The sequence below is a fragment of the Sturnira hondurensis genome, unplaced genomic scaffold (genome assembly GCF_014824575.4).
Source record: "Sturnira hondurensis isolate 20B ecotype Veracruz unplaced genomic scaffold, ASM1482457v3 Scaffold0015596, whole genome shotgun sequence".
Classification (NCBI taxonomy): Eukaryota; Metazoa; Chordata; class Mammalia; order Chiroptera; family Phyllostomidae; genus Sturnira; species Sturnira hondurensis.
Window position 1 is genome coordinate 1,554,479 of NW_028088227.1, and position 15,207 is coordinate 1,569,685.

General features: G+C 38.8%; 1 protein-coding gene across 3 annotated transcripts in view; it reads right to left on the reverse strand.

The window, feature by feature from the left end:
- Window positions 1-4,583: 4,583 nt before the first annotated feature.
- Window positions 4,584-15,207, reverse strand: part of GCFC2 (GC-rich sequence DNA-binding factor 2) — a 37,332-nt gene continuing 26,708 nt past the window's right edge. For 2 of the 3 annotated variants that reach the window (XM_037064940.1, XM_037064941.1), the window contains exons 13-17: window positions 13,556-13,632; window positions 12,108-12,174; window positions 9,292-9,438; window positions 7,517-7,641; window positions 4,584-6,245 (exon numbers count right to left, since the gene is read on the reverse strand). In XM_037064940.1, the coding sequence (XP_036920835.1) occupies window positions 6,128-6,245; window positions 7,517-7,641; window positions 9,292-9,438; window positions 12,108-12,174; window positions 13,556-13,632 (534 nt within the window). In that variant the 3' untranslated portion in view covers window positions 4,584-6,127. The other variant, XM_037064942.1, reaches the window with a different exon arrangement.

A 15,207-nucleotide genomic window follows, 5' to 3' on the forward strand; every position in this document is an offset into this window, starting at 1 on the left:
ATTACATATCACCTTTACTATGTTACAGAATTTATATATTTATCAATACCAGCGAGTTTTAGACTACCTTGTTATGTTTTTGCTGTTAACTAATGTTCTTTTCAACTTGAACTTCCTTTAGTTCACCAGAGTCTACACTGGAGTGTTGATGGGCTGTGCAACTTTCCAAGTACTCCCAGTCAGGACTTTTGATGTGGTGGGTCTGAGAGCTCCACTTAGCAGTGGGTTAGACTATGGATCAGCTCCCCTGGCCCAGAAAGGCCGAGAAGACAACTCCAGCTGTCCTTGTAGGGGTTCCTCGTCAGGCTTTCTGGTCAGGAGAGGCCAGGAGCTACACTCCACAGTGGGTGTGTGATAGGGTAGTGAGAAGCTATGGAAATCCTGGGCAAGTGGAACGGAGAAGCTGAGACAAGACAATTAAACAAGGCCAAACAGTTTGAGCAATTTACAGCCAGCTGGTGAATTGCAAGAACTTGTCTCCCCTGACCGAGGACACTTGAGAATGAATGGCTTATACCTCTCCATCCTGACCAGAAAGTACATAGTTTAAATCTCCTTGGTCTGGGGGATAGAGAACAGAGACCCTATTAATGTCATTTGTGCCAGCTAAACCCAAGGACAGATGAAGTCAGGGGAACAAATAACAAAAACCCCATTAGAGCTGGACAGACCCAAGTTTACAGCAGTTGAAAGAAAAATTTCCCTAAGAATAATCCCCTAAGATTCTCCTCCACAGGAAAAGGATCAAAAGGCTTCAGGACAAAGACCCAGTGTGGGCTTGCTCTATCTAGCGCATGCTTGTGCCTGTTTCCTGGGCATGAACTTCTTACCTCTTCCTAGACTCCCAGGGTCCCCATGAGACTTGCAGCCAGGGCAGCAGCAGGCAGTGGCAGCTTCACCTGGACTTTTCTCTCTGACTTCCCAGTGAGCCAACAGCAGCCCCGCCCTGGCTCACTCCTTTCCTTATAACGTTTGTACAGAGCCAAAGCAGGACTCTTTCTAGGCTCTCTCCTGTTACTTCTACCCTACATCCTCCCTTTGTTTCACTGTCCCCAGCCTTAATAAACGTACTCTCAAAATCGTCTGGACTTATGTTATGAAATCTTTCCTGCACAAAGTTAAGAACCCACACCCTCCAGGCTGGTCCTTGTCCAGTAGGTAATAGGTGGGGTTGTAAATTAGCTCCTCTCCCTGGCCAAAGTAAGGGAGCCAACCCCAAGCTCAGAAAAGCTGTTTCTGGCCTCTACTCAAGGCAACCTGCACCCCAAATTCCCTGAACACTGTCCCTGGTTTTGCTGGTGGACAACCAGCTCTGCCTGCAGTACTCTGTTCCAGCATTTCTGCACTACTTATTTGGCTTCCGGGGATTCCAACAAGGCGTTCCCTGTGACGTAAGACTGGATGGGACTCTCAAGAGGTGACCAGCAGTGGTCGGGCAGCACTGGAGGAAACACAGGCTGGGGGAGGCCTGCTGGTTTGCTGCTGCTCTGGCCTGAGGGAGGGACAACGCGGTCAGCGTGGAGCTGCTCCTCTTACTCTTCCAGCGCAGCCTGTCTTGGTCTCTGTAGTGCAGGGAGGGCTTCAGCTTCATCCTGGCCTCTAGGATTCCCCCCATGGCGTTTCATCCACAAATAGCTCAGCTGTTCTCCTGGGAGGAGCAAAGTCTGGGCTGACTCACATCTCTGTTTGGGTGACTTCCTACCAGCTCAAGGTTGCCTTTTTCTTGATTGCATGATTGCTATAAACTCCTGTTTCTAAGAGTTCTGACAAAGCTGGCTGTGCCTGCTGCTGCTTGTCTTCCAGTGTTTCTGTGGAGAACACGATCTTGCATCTGTCTGCTCCATCATTTTGCTCACGTGTGTGGTGGTTTTAAGCTTTAGTGTTGTGGTAGGACTATTATTAGCTGGAAGGAAATAATTCCCTGAATCTTTTGTGTCATTCACAGTTCAAACAGTCATGTTTTTCCTATTGGAAATAGAAAAAAACAATGTATTAGAATTTTCATTTTTCAGGGATAGGTTGGTCTAAGCCCCACTAGAAGGGCTCCTATGTTCTAGGCACTGTTCAAAGCATTGCATGTCTCTTAGCATTCACAGAAACCTTGCAAGGTAGATGCTTTTACCTCGCTTTACAAACCAGATAGCTTCAGAGAGGTAAGCAACTTGTCTAAAGCAGCACAGGGGGGAGGTGGTGGGGCTGGTGTTAAAACTCACAAGTGTCTGAGTCGGAACTCTGTTACAGTCGGTTTAAAAAAACATCTTCAGGGGTGGAGGTGGAAGAAGGTGGAAGGGGGAGAAAATGGTAATGGAAAGAAAATACAATAAAGAATAAACTATTAAAAATAAGTAAAAAGTATCTCCAGACTCTATCAGAACACCATGGGAAAGTGGGGGATGGATGTTAGCGTTTTAAAAGCTCCCTGCAGGATTCTAATGTACAGCTAGTCTTGAGAGATGCTGCTCTTACTGTCCTGCCTCCTGCAGAAACAGTGGAATGCAGGTGAAGTTCAAGGCAGGTTATTTTGCACTAAATTAGGTGGACAACCAAAATGCCCAGTTATTGTCTTCAGTGAAGTCAACAGAGTGACCGTGCCCTAGTCTTTTCAGTCATCCTAGTGGATGTGAAATGGTACATATCACTGTACAGTAGTTTTAATTTGTACTTCTTAGAGGATCTAAGATGAGTAATTTTGTATAAGTTTTAAATTTTGACAAAGTCCAATTTGTTTTTCCTTTTGGGGTAGTGCTTCCTGTGTCCTACTCAAGAAATCCTTACCTACTCCAAGATCAAAGGCATTTGTTTTTCTACAAGCTAAGTGTTCTAAGTTTTATTGTTAGATCTATAATTCACCTCTCTTTTGGGGAGGCATGTTTGCTCCCTGCACACAGGGAGCACCCTCATTTTATTTCATATATTCAGTTGTTCCACTAATATGGTTATAAAGACTCCTTTTCCCACTGAATTAACTTGGCACCTTGGTCAAAAGTTGGTTGCAGTCATGTGTGTAGGTCTATTTCTGAACGGTTGATTCCCTTCCATTGATACAGTAATCTATTCTTATGCTAATAGCATTGATTACTATTGCTTTAGAGTAAGTCTTGAAATCAGATACAGCAAGTCTTCCAACTGATCTTGCAAGATTAGTTTGGCTATTTTAAGGTCTTTGCATTTCCACACAAATTTAATTTTAATGCTTTAATCAACCAGTCTATTTCTTTAAAGCCTGATGGAACTCTGACAGGTGCAAAACTATACACCAGTTTGGAGACCAAAGTTTGAGTTTTTCAATTCATGAACAGTTTCTTCTTTTTATCTAGGTTTAAAAAAATCTCAGCAAAGATTTCAGTGTAGAGAACTTGCACATCTTTCTACAGATTTCTTCCTAGGCATCTGATGTATTTGTTCCTAGGTATTTTGATTCTACTGAAATGTTACTAAGTTTCCAATCAGATCACCAGCCTGCCCCTGGGGTTGCTAAATGTACTTAATAGTTTTGATCTTTTTTGGTAGAGTACATAAAGTTTTCTGTGTAAACAATATTTTCCTTTATGAATAATGACTCTTTAACTCTTGTGTTCTAGTCATTATGCCTTTTCCTGATTTTCTGGTTGCTAGGACCTACAGAACAATTTGAACAGAAATGGTGAGTGCATTCTTGCTTTTCTATTTCATCATTAAGTATGATGTTAAGTGTAGATATTTTTGCAAATGCTCTTTATCAGACTGAGAAATGTATATACCTAGCCTTTGGGTTGGGAGAGGGTGTTAAATTTGTCTAATGTGTTTCTGGTATTCACTGAGAGGATCATGTAGTTTTCCTCTTTTGCTCTGTTCATTGGTGAATTACATTTTCTAATGTTAAACAACCCTTACCCTCCTAGAATATACCCTTTTCAGTCATGATGTATTAATATTATTAATATCCTTTCTATACACTGCTGGCTTCAATTTGCTAATACTTTAAGGACTTTTATTTCTACATTCATGAAGGGTTAGTCTATTATTTTCTTTTGCTGTAATTTTCTCTTCAAGTTTTATATCACCATACAATATTTCTCAGGAGTCACCCACATAAATATCACTTTGTTATAAGCCTAAGAAATGCAAAAAAAATTTATCTGAAGTGTTTTTCATGGTCATTTTTTGGTTCCTAAAAGACAGCATGAGAAAAGTTAAAGAGTCATTTGTCGGATTCTGTAAAAATTTCACATTCTTTATGTGAACAGAAAACTGAAAAAATCCAGGAAAAGAATTCAGATGTGTGAAGAGTTACTAAGTTGAAGTTCTGTTCTTGCTAGTTATGTTCTTTCCACCCATTTCATCCATTTCACATTAACAGGAAAAGAAGAAAAAAACTGCACTGAAGATTGGATAAGCTTCACTCATGTTTTCTGAATATCCTCAATTGTAGTAAATGGTGGACCAAAATCTTGAGGTTCAAACTCCAAGCATAATGAAACTTAGCTGAAAAATATCAAAGTTTAAATCAATTTGTAGTTTTGAAAATAGATTCAAAATTTTCCATTCTATGAAAAGCAGAAGAAATCTCCCTGCTCATGAGAAAAGAAACTTAAACGTGTAAGAACACATCCAACACATCTTTAATAAAAATGCAATAGGCAGAGGGAAGTTTTCAAATGTGCATGTGCTTTTACAGTAAAAAAATTACAAATCTCACATACAATACAGTACTGGCATTTATGTAAACAACAAAGCTACACACACACACACACACACACACACACACATGCACACACACACCCCTGTAAACAGAGGAGAGGTCTGACGGAGTGACACTGAAGTGAGAACACAAGGACCCCTGGCAACAGTAACTGTGTGGGAATGCTAAATGCTTTTCAGCAATGGCCTAAATTTTCTAGGTAAGATTCTACTCCTGTATAATTTGTGTAACTAAACTTTACACAATTGTTCATCAAGTGAATCATGAGTCTTCACCGCAGTAGAAATTACACATCCACCTATTAAAACATATCCAGCTTCAAAGAGAGAGGTGACTGTGTCAGAGGCTACATGTTTAAACTCTACAATATTATCCATTTTTTTCTGATTATCTTTTGAGTAACAATACACAAAATATATATTTAGGGTTGCCATTGCTATTTTACAAGTAGATTTAAGAACTATTATTAGTAAACTCTCACTTTGAAAAATATTCTCAACCTTAATTATTGCCTTAGATTTTCTTCATTATATAAATATTTTATTAGAAAACAAATCATGTGTTCTGAATATTTAAAATGCCTTAACTAAGCTTAAAACCAACAACAAAAACCAAAAAAAAGTAGTAACTACCTAGCAAGTAATGACTTAGTATACCAAAAATATACACAAAATTAAAATAAAAATGGCAAATGACCCGGGACAGGCAAAACACTGTTATCTTTAAATATATGAAGCTCTTACCAATCTCTAAGAAAAAGATAAATGGACATCCCAGAAAGAATTACAAATGGCCCCCAAGCAACAAGCATTCACTCCCTAACAGCCCAAACGTAATTAAAATAAGATTTTTTCACCTATTTGCAATGAGTTAACCCAATGCTAACGCCTATCGCTGCTGGGGACTCATTGGCCTCTCTTGCACCTGTGTTGGTACAATACATTGGTACAGATTTCTGAAGGACTATTAGCTATCACAGCCTTAAATATCTTAATCGGTTAATACTTAAGCAATTAATTCCAATTAATATTTCTATTTTAGCTTATTTGTAAATAGAGATCATTAAAATGAAGAGAACTAAAAGATGTTTTTGTGGATCAGGACAGAAGATTCACTAAAGCCAAAGCAGCTACAAGCAAGGTTTCTCCAACTCCTCTCCTTAAACTGGAAAAGCAGCCAGAAGAATCAACGGGAAATACGTATGTTGAATTCTTAACCGCCCCTGTGTGCTTCACAACTCCTGCAAACACCACAGAATCAGGGGAGCAGCCTTTCCTGATATCAGAAGGAGGGAGTGGATGGATGAAATATATATATATATTTTTCAAATTCTGGCCTCTATTACTAAGAATAAAGAGGCACCAGCACCCCCCAAACCACCCCCCAGCAAAAGAGCCAAGTGTGACCATACTAAAATCTACTTTATTATTCTCCTGTACAGGGCACTCAAACTTCGCTAATTACTGATTTAAGATGGTCTAGGTGATACTCTTCTATGAAGGAGTTGGCTTGATTCAAAGCTCTTATTTTCACCAGAATAAGAATTATTTCTTTGACTTCATCCCTGAAAAACAAACAGAAAAAGCATTTTCCCCTTAAAAAATGTAATGTGTCAGACCACAGTGAATCATCAGTTGTTAATCTGAAACAAAAACTTTACCTCTTAAGCCAATACCTAAAATAGCGTAACACAGGGTGTGGCAGAAGTAACGCCTGCTTGAGTGTGGCTGGTAGGGGAACAATGTGGGTGTGATAATGTATAGTTTTAACTTGAGCATTTCACTGAAAATGTCATATGGTGTGCTTGAGTGTGATACTGTTACATTATAGAATTCCACACTTATGATTTTTAGGTGCGTTATTAATAAAAAAGGTGTGCTGGACCCTGTATATTCAGATGCTACCTTCTCCAGTTCATTATAAAGTTCCAATTCAGATTATTTTGTGGACGTATCCTGGCACATTTTAAAGTAAATGACTGTGCAGTGCAGAAAAGCACAGAGAAACCTACTGTTAGAAATCTGAGCTGTGCTGTGCCGCCACCGGCTTGTAAGGGCTATTGCATCAGTGGGAGCGTTTACCTAACCACAGACACCGTGTAAGGCACAGGCGGCAAACACAAGGCCCGCAGGCCGGGTCCTTGTTTCTGGTCCTCCACCTTGTTTCACCTGGCCTGGCACCTGTTTCTACCCAGCAGCAGTGCCGAGCTCCTTGGCCCTAGTTAAGGAGTCGTTACATTTATCCAGTCCTGAGGCTGACGTGGCCCTGGTGAAAATGAGTCTGACACCCCGGGCTGCAAATCTGGACTCTGTGGTTTCCGGAGAGGTGGTTCCCCTGAACACCACTGTCCTTAAGCCCCCAAACACCCGACGCTGTGAATGAGATACACGACGCAGAGATATGTTTACTGTGGTGTAAACCCCAGGGTGCAGACCTGTACTTAAAACGTCTTGAGACTTTAAAAATGGCCAGAAAAATTAAAAACATGCTTAATAAGAAGTTTCTGACTTCGAGTTTTAATTCCAAATTGCCCTGTGCTATAGTTTTCTGGATGTGTTTATTTTGGAACAGATTTACATTTAAAAATATGAACTATGACTGAAACACCAATAAAAGGTACAATATGTATAAAAATATGAACTACATATATGTATGAGGTGTGAGTATAAAATAGTGATTCCAAAGGCTGCACATAAAAATATCTAATAATTTTACAGTAATAGTCTCAACAGATTCTTAAAAGTAGAGTAAAAGTACAACTCTTTCTAAAAATTGCTGCAGATATGACAGAATCCTTGAACTATGTCTATGGAGGTACCATGAAATATGCATTACCTGAATTCACTTGTAGTTAATTGATGTGCAGACTGCAGTAAAAACTGGATGAAGTTTTCTAGCTGGGGAATAGATGTTCTCATGGCGGAACTTCCAAACCACTTTTCTGGTAAATATGCTGTTATCTGTTAATCAAAACACATGGTTGTTTTTCATAATGACAGTTGCCATCTGAGGACTTTCGCTGACATGGCGCCACTGAATCTTCGCGGTGATCATGCAGGTCGTGTGTTACTCTCCTGTTTCGCAGTGAGGTGAAACAGACTTTCAGAATTTCCCTTTCTTTGTCAAGGTCATACACTTTTTAAAAATTATATTTTAACTCCAAGAGGTTAAAATATGCTACTTTTCTTTGAAAGATTTTATTTATTTATCTTTAGAAGGGAAGGGAAGGAGAGAGGGAGAGAATATCAACGAATGGTTGCCTCTTGTGCGTCCCCTGCTGGGAACTGTTCATATTTTTAAATGAACAAAAGGGTACAAACTTTAAAGGTTTTATATCATGTCAACAATAGTCTCCGGAGTTGCTTCTCTTCTTCCTCCAGCACACAGACTGTTTCCCAGAACTGCTGGGTCTCGCATTCCAGGTGAAAGGCACCCCTGGAATGATGAGGTGCTGCTGCTTCCCTTTGCTTATGACAACACTGACAATTATACTGAAAACAACAGCAATAAAGTTTGCCAACACAACAGGTAAACTAATATCCCTACTGTACTATTTGCATCTCTCTCTCTTTTTAAAAATATTTTATTTATTTTTTAGAGAGAGAGGAAGGGAGGGAGAAGGGGGGGGGGAAGAAATATCAATGTGTGCTCCTCACTGGGGAGCTGGCCCACAACCCAGGCATGTGCCCTGATTGGGAATCGAACTGGTGACCCTCTGGTTCTCAGACCAGCACTCAATCCACTTAGCCACACCAGCCAGGGTGGCATCTCTCTGATTATTAGTACTACTAATCTTTCCCACATGTTTGGAGGTTATTTTTGCATATTATTTTTTGGTGAATTGCCTGTTGAATGTCTTTTGATCATCTTTAATGAATTGTTTACTGATTTGTAAAAATCCTTTTTTATATATGAATATTAATTCTTGTTATATACAGGGATGGACCAAAGTACATTTACAGTTATGAGTATGCAAAACAGAGTTTATTCTTGTATTATTTATTTTATTTATGTATTAATCATTATTGTTACCCTATTTTGTCCACTCCTGTATTATAACTTTTATTTCTCAGTTTTTTAACTTTCTTTTTAGCCTTTTACAGATTTCGTACACAAACAACAGGAGAAAGTAAGTACAGTGAGCTCAACGAACCCATCCTCTAGTTTTAACAATGATTTAGTAATCCTGGTATCTTTTTGGTTAATGTTTTTCTGATCCACTGGAGTTTTTTATCTTCATCAAATCTAACACTTTTTTTCATCATTTCTTCTGCTTTATGTTCAGAAAGGACTCCCTTACCATCAGATACAGTCATTTATCTTTTTAGAACAATATTTTATTTCATTTTGAACACTTAATTCTTCATTTTACCTGAAATTTATTTATGTAGGTATTTAGTGAGAGGTAAGGGTCTAATATTCTTTTTATAAACGATTAACCTATATACTAAATTTTGAACACTGAGGAGTTGCTTCTGGGTTTCTAGTCTGTTAAACAGATTTGTTTGTTACTATGTGGACATCGCAATTTTAATTATTTCGTTACAAAGTGGATTTGAATGACTGAATATAAAAATGATAAAGTTAGGATCATTTCCTACAGCACTCACCTGGCTGCACTTTGTAACGACGTCCGGCCCAGGCGCGGCACTGTGAAGCGCTACGACAAGGTAACGGCTCAGGAGCTTCCCTAGCCCTAGCTCTTGCAAGGCGACATCGGGGAGGAGTCCACTCCAAAGAAGAACATTGCGGAAGAGCTGGAATAAATCAAAATAAAGTGTCGAGTGACTATGTACCTCTTCTCCAGAGAAAAACTAGAAGAGCCGCCAACAAACCGCAGTTGGTCAAACTCTTTTAAACCCTCACTACAGTTAGTACTGTTGGAACCTTCAGTTTTAGAATCAACAGAAAATATTCTAACCTCCACATTTGTTCATCCTATTTTCAGTTTTTAGGACAACCACCCAACATCCACCTCAAATAAATCTGCTGGAGCCTTTCCAAATCAACAGTCTTCCTCACCCCACACGCTCCCAGAGCCTGGGATGCAAGACCGAGGGACCCCAGGAGCACTGCGGTTAAAGCCGGTGCCACTGTTACCACTGTGTGTGACCTCGAGAAATCCGTCAAACCTGAGAACCTCATTGCTCTGATATATAAAATAAGATGAATAATAACCTGTAAAGTTGGAGACAACTTGGATAAAATACTCAAAAGAAATTCTAACAAAATTTACATGGGTTGCCTTTCTTTTCTTTAAATCCAGATCATTTCTGTGAATTTTAGTGTTTTCCACTTTTTCCCAATACTGTATTTACTACTGTGAGTGCTCAACTACACGCAATTGCACCAACATGCTTTTCTATACTGTCATTGTGATGTTGCCCCCTCTTCCTGGAAAGCCTTTTTCTTGACTCAACCACATGACGAACATGAATTCACCCTATTAAAACTATTCTTGCTGAGCTCACCTATGATCTCCTAATAGTCAACTCCAGTAAACATTTTTAGTCTTTCTCCTAATGCTTCCCAATGGCATTTAACTCGGTCTTAATTCTTGAAAGCCCCTCACCTAGTTCCCCTGATGCCGATCTCCTGTGATAGTTCTAAGTTTCACAATTCTTTCTAAGGCTTCTTTGAAGGCTCTACTTTCTCTGCCCACCTCTTACATCAGTGTTGCCCAGGGTTCTGTCCTGGGCCTTCTTTGCATGTGTCGCCCAATCTCCTCAGAGGCTGTCATTCATGACCATGGCTCCAAACACTGTATGTGGTTGGCTCCCAAGTCTCTAGCTAGATCTGCCCCCTGCAATTCAGACTCATATCCAGTTGCCTCTTAGCCCTCCTTTAGGTATCCTCAGTCGACTATGTCTGAAACAGATCCTCTCTTCCTTCCCAAACCTGTTTTCTCCTGTATCTCTTCCAATGCCCTCAAAGGATGTCGTAAGTGACCAGGCTGCTGCAGTCAGAAACCTGGCAAGCACTCTACATTCTTCACATTATTAATTAGTCATCAAGTCCTTTCAATGGTTCAGTCTGAGTATCTTTTGAACCCAACTTCTCTTCACCATACCTGTTGCCACTGACTTAGCATTGAGTTCATCCTTTATCTTTTAGACCAGGGATTAGCCAACTGTGGTTTGTGGGGTGTTTCCAATTTATTCCTGTTTTTATAGAGCTGGCGAACTAACAATTGCTTTTATATTTTTATTCTATTATATTTCATTTTTTAAATGTTTATTTCTTTGGTAATGTGATACTGTCTCAAGCTGCATGTGACATACGGCTGACTTCTCTGGTACCACAGGACCTAGCTTTAAGCCCTTTAAGTGACTGTAATCCAAGAACAAGAAAACAGAAATTGCTATTACTACAGAACCGCTTAAAACCCATTTCATTTTAGATATTCCTATACTCTTGATACGATCATAGGCTGATTTTTACATTCGGAAGGAGTCATAATGTTCATGCAGCTTTTTGTTCTTATTTCATGTATTTAAACTGGCACCACCTCTACCCACAGTCCGAGGAGGTGTCATAATTCCACAGCATCAAGGCCCCTTGTTCTCTATGAATGGGACGCCACAGCACTTGATGTTACTATCCGCCCACTGCTGCAAGGCATCACTCAAGACTTCCTGGGGCAGGTGTGTGCAAATTTGGAGACCGCGATTTCGAACTCTGTGGGTTCCCTCACTTCCTCACTGATAACTCAAGAAGGCATACTAGGCTGAAATCTCTCCTTTGACAGAAAGCTGTCTGCACTTGTGTGTACCTTGTCACTTCAGCCCATGTTATGAAGAACTTTGAGTGAAGCAAAGCAGTAGGAAAGACTACTTCAACAGCATCTTTGGAAAATCCTGAGTGTTTGTCCACGGGAAGCTGACCAGTGCCCTCTCCAGGATACTTCAGAAATCACTGATCCTTTGACTACTCTTCACATGGAGTGTTTATGGACACCCTGCCAGGACAGCCTCTAGGAGGAGGCAGCATCTGGAGGTCTCCTGGCCCAGGGTGGACCTGGAGACCCCTGTGGGGGCGGGGCTCCCGGGACACTGGTGTCAGTGTAGGCTGGAGCTGCACCACCTCGCTGCGCCCAGGCTTCTTCTCTTGCCCAGGCCCCTCCCGCTTCTACCTGGTTTTTATACTTTTAAATTATTTTACAAAAAGAAGAAAATTTTGTGGCATGTGAAAATTACATGGTATTTAAATTTCAGTGTCTATAAGTAGAGGTTTTAATGGAAACACAGCCATGCTCATTTGCTATGAACTGTCTATGGCTGAGTGTGTGCTGCAGGGGCAGAGCCGCACAGTTCAACAGACTAAAGGCTGAAATGGTCTGGTCCTTCACAGAAGTTTGTGGATGAGCTCTACTTCGCAGTAAACTGGATGTGAAAGAAAAAGTTTATTTTTGCAGTTCTCGGCTTACCTTTACACCTGACCAGAATTGCCTTTCTTGGAACTTTGAATGTGGTGATGTTTTGTCTTCCACAGCACTAATTTGGAGTAGAAGAGAAAGGAGACAACACAAACAATTGTTAGTCTTTCAGAACAAAAGTTTAAAAATGTGTTTTTTTAAGCAACCAAACTAAGCCCTAATGGATTATGAACGGAGGTGCTCTGACAATATAAAAATGACAAATTTTTATACTGTTTTTGAAAATGGCTTGCTTGCCATTAGATATACTTGCACATACAGAGAATGTCTATAAAATTACTCACAACACTGTCAGCAATGGTTTGCCACTTATGTGCCCGTTAGTTACGCACATCTATATGGTAGCACATCATGCAGCTTAAAAAAGAATGAGGAAAGTACTTATATGATGACATGTATAATGACAAACAACTTATCTAAAAAATGTCAAAAACGTAAGGAACAAAAACAATGTACAACTGTTCGAAATGTACTTCCTTTGCTATAGGAAGGAGGGAAAATAAGATTACAACATATACAAGTATTTAACTCTAACTGAATAAAGAAATTCTGGAAGGGTAAAAAAAATTACTAACAGTAATTATTATTGCATGCATTTATGTGCACAACAGAGGAAGGTCAAAACTGGGGCGAATAAAAGTCAGGAGTGGGAGGGAGTAAGACTTTTCATTTTAAATATAAATAAAATTTTAAAAAGATACACTCATACTTTTGAACCATGTGACTATATCACCTGTCTAAAATGTTAGAAAACAAACCGTAAGAAGGCAGAATTTTCACACAGATATCTTGTCTTGATTCACATGGACCAGGAAGCTTAGAAGGGCCTTTCTCTTCTCTCCATAAAGCTCTTCCACCCTGTGAGCACTCGCTGGGCAGCTTTAGTTCATGATCTATTACTGTCACTGATGTCTTCTTAGCAAATGTATGAACATGCATGAAACACTACTTGCCTCATAATTTAAAATAAATAACAATCCACAGATGCAGTTTCTGGCCCCTCAGTGATGTTCCTGGCCTATGCTTTGTTTTATCTGTGCCAGGCTCTGTCCTGAGCATGCTTTGTTTTCCTACTGTCCTTTGAGATAGGCATTAACTTAATGCCCCATTTTACATTTGAGGACATAGGAAGGCCCACCGTCATTATCTAGTGATGGTGAATCTGGGCTCCAGAATCTGTGATTTTAATTACTCTGCCAGGCTACCTGTCATATTCTTAAGAATAACATTAACCACCCCCCCGCCCAATATCCAAGGGCTAAGCATCATATATGGTACATAGAAGATGACTGAGAAATATCTGTTAAAATCTCAATTTGCATCTTAATGGGTATAAACATATTTTGAAAATATTTAATATAGTTTCTTTTGTATTATATTCTTAAATCTGTATTACATGATTAACTAATTCATATAATCTAGAAATTAATAGCTCTTACCTCTTTGGATACAGAGGAATAAAAACATCATCTTCTATTGCTTTCTTCATTCTTGAAACAATGGATTTAAGTAAATCCTGTTATTCAAAAATTTAAAAGCATCAATGATAGTCACAGGTGGAAATATATTTACCAAAATAAGTAATTTATTCTGTACTCACACAGAATCAGGTGTTAAAATGTCCATTAGGAATGAGAGAACTTTATTCAAGCACATTATTGCATATCACTGTAGTTAGTACATGTTCATGCCTATATAGTATTCTGTTGCCTGATACTACTGATATGACATTTAAATGGTTTCCAGTTTGGGGCTACTATGAATAATGTTGCTATCAAAGTTTCTGTGCATGTCTTTTAGGAAGCAGCGGTGTATTCCATTTATATTCCCACTGGCTGTATACGAGAAAACTTGTTTATACCTTTACTAAAATGTGGTATTTTTAAAAAAATGTTTTCAATTCTGGTTAGCATTTAGTCATATTTTATTAAGTTTTTCTTTTTCTTTTTTCTGTTGAGTAATGTGATGTTGAGCATTCTCTCATATTCTTATTTGCCATTTGGACACGCCCTTTTATAAATTACTTAACTAAGATGCTTGTCTACATATGTTTGTTTATTAGGTCTACCTCTGTCTTACTGATTTGTAGAAACCTTTCATATACTCTAGCTATGAGCCCTTTGGTGGTTTGTTAATGTCCTTGGATGCAGTAAATTTATTTTGGCAGATTAATTTTTTATTTGTATATCAAAAACTAGAAACCAAAATATTCAACCATAGGGACTTTTAGGGACATTAAGTTATTGTATAACTTAATAACATCATTCACAATGTATGAAATATTATTTAGCTAGTTTATGAATAATGTAGTAACAAATTTAAATATTAATTAGATCATATTAAGTGGAAGAAGCAAGTCATAAATGTACATGTCTGTCAGGATTACAACTCTGAAATCAAGTTCTGGTTGAAAATATCCTACAACGGTATGAGTCCTTGAACTAGGATGAAAAGACAAGGGGAGTTAAACAATTTTTCTTCACATATTAGCAAAATTTCTATACTAGGATTGGGTTCTTACTCTTAAAAAGAAATCCACATTTGAAAAGTGAAAGTGGCCCACTCCATACTAAGGCGAAAGTCCTCTGAGTCGGTGACAACGTGTGCGGCACAGAGTAAACTGCCACACGCCCTACACTAACTAGACCACTCGAAAACGAAGACGCTGGCTGCGTATTTTTCATAAAAAGTATCTCTAACTGCAGTCCTATTTCTCATTCTATGTAAATATCTGTAGCATATTCCTCAAGTGGCCACAAAGCAATATTGGATAAACATTAAAACAAAAACTCAACGAGTAGGTCATTTTTATTCATGAGGCTTTTCTGTAAGTTTGATACTGATTTCAAATAAATTATTTAAAACAGAAGAAAACCTAAATTCACATATTTTAAAATTCAGCTTATTAACTTTCCTGAATATTAAAATACATTATTTGACAGAAAAGTTCTCCAAACAATGAAGTTTTTTTAATAACTAGATACACACCTCTTTCTATAAACACTTTAAAACAGCTTTGAAAAGGCACTTACAGGCTCCAGCTAATTATTTCCTCTAAGATCACATGCTTCTTGAAGGCAGAATCATAATA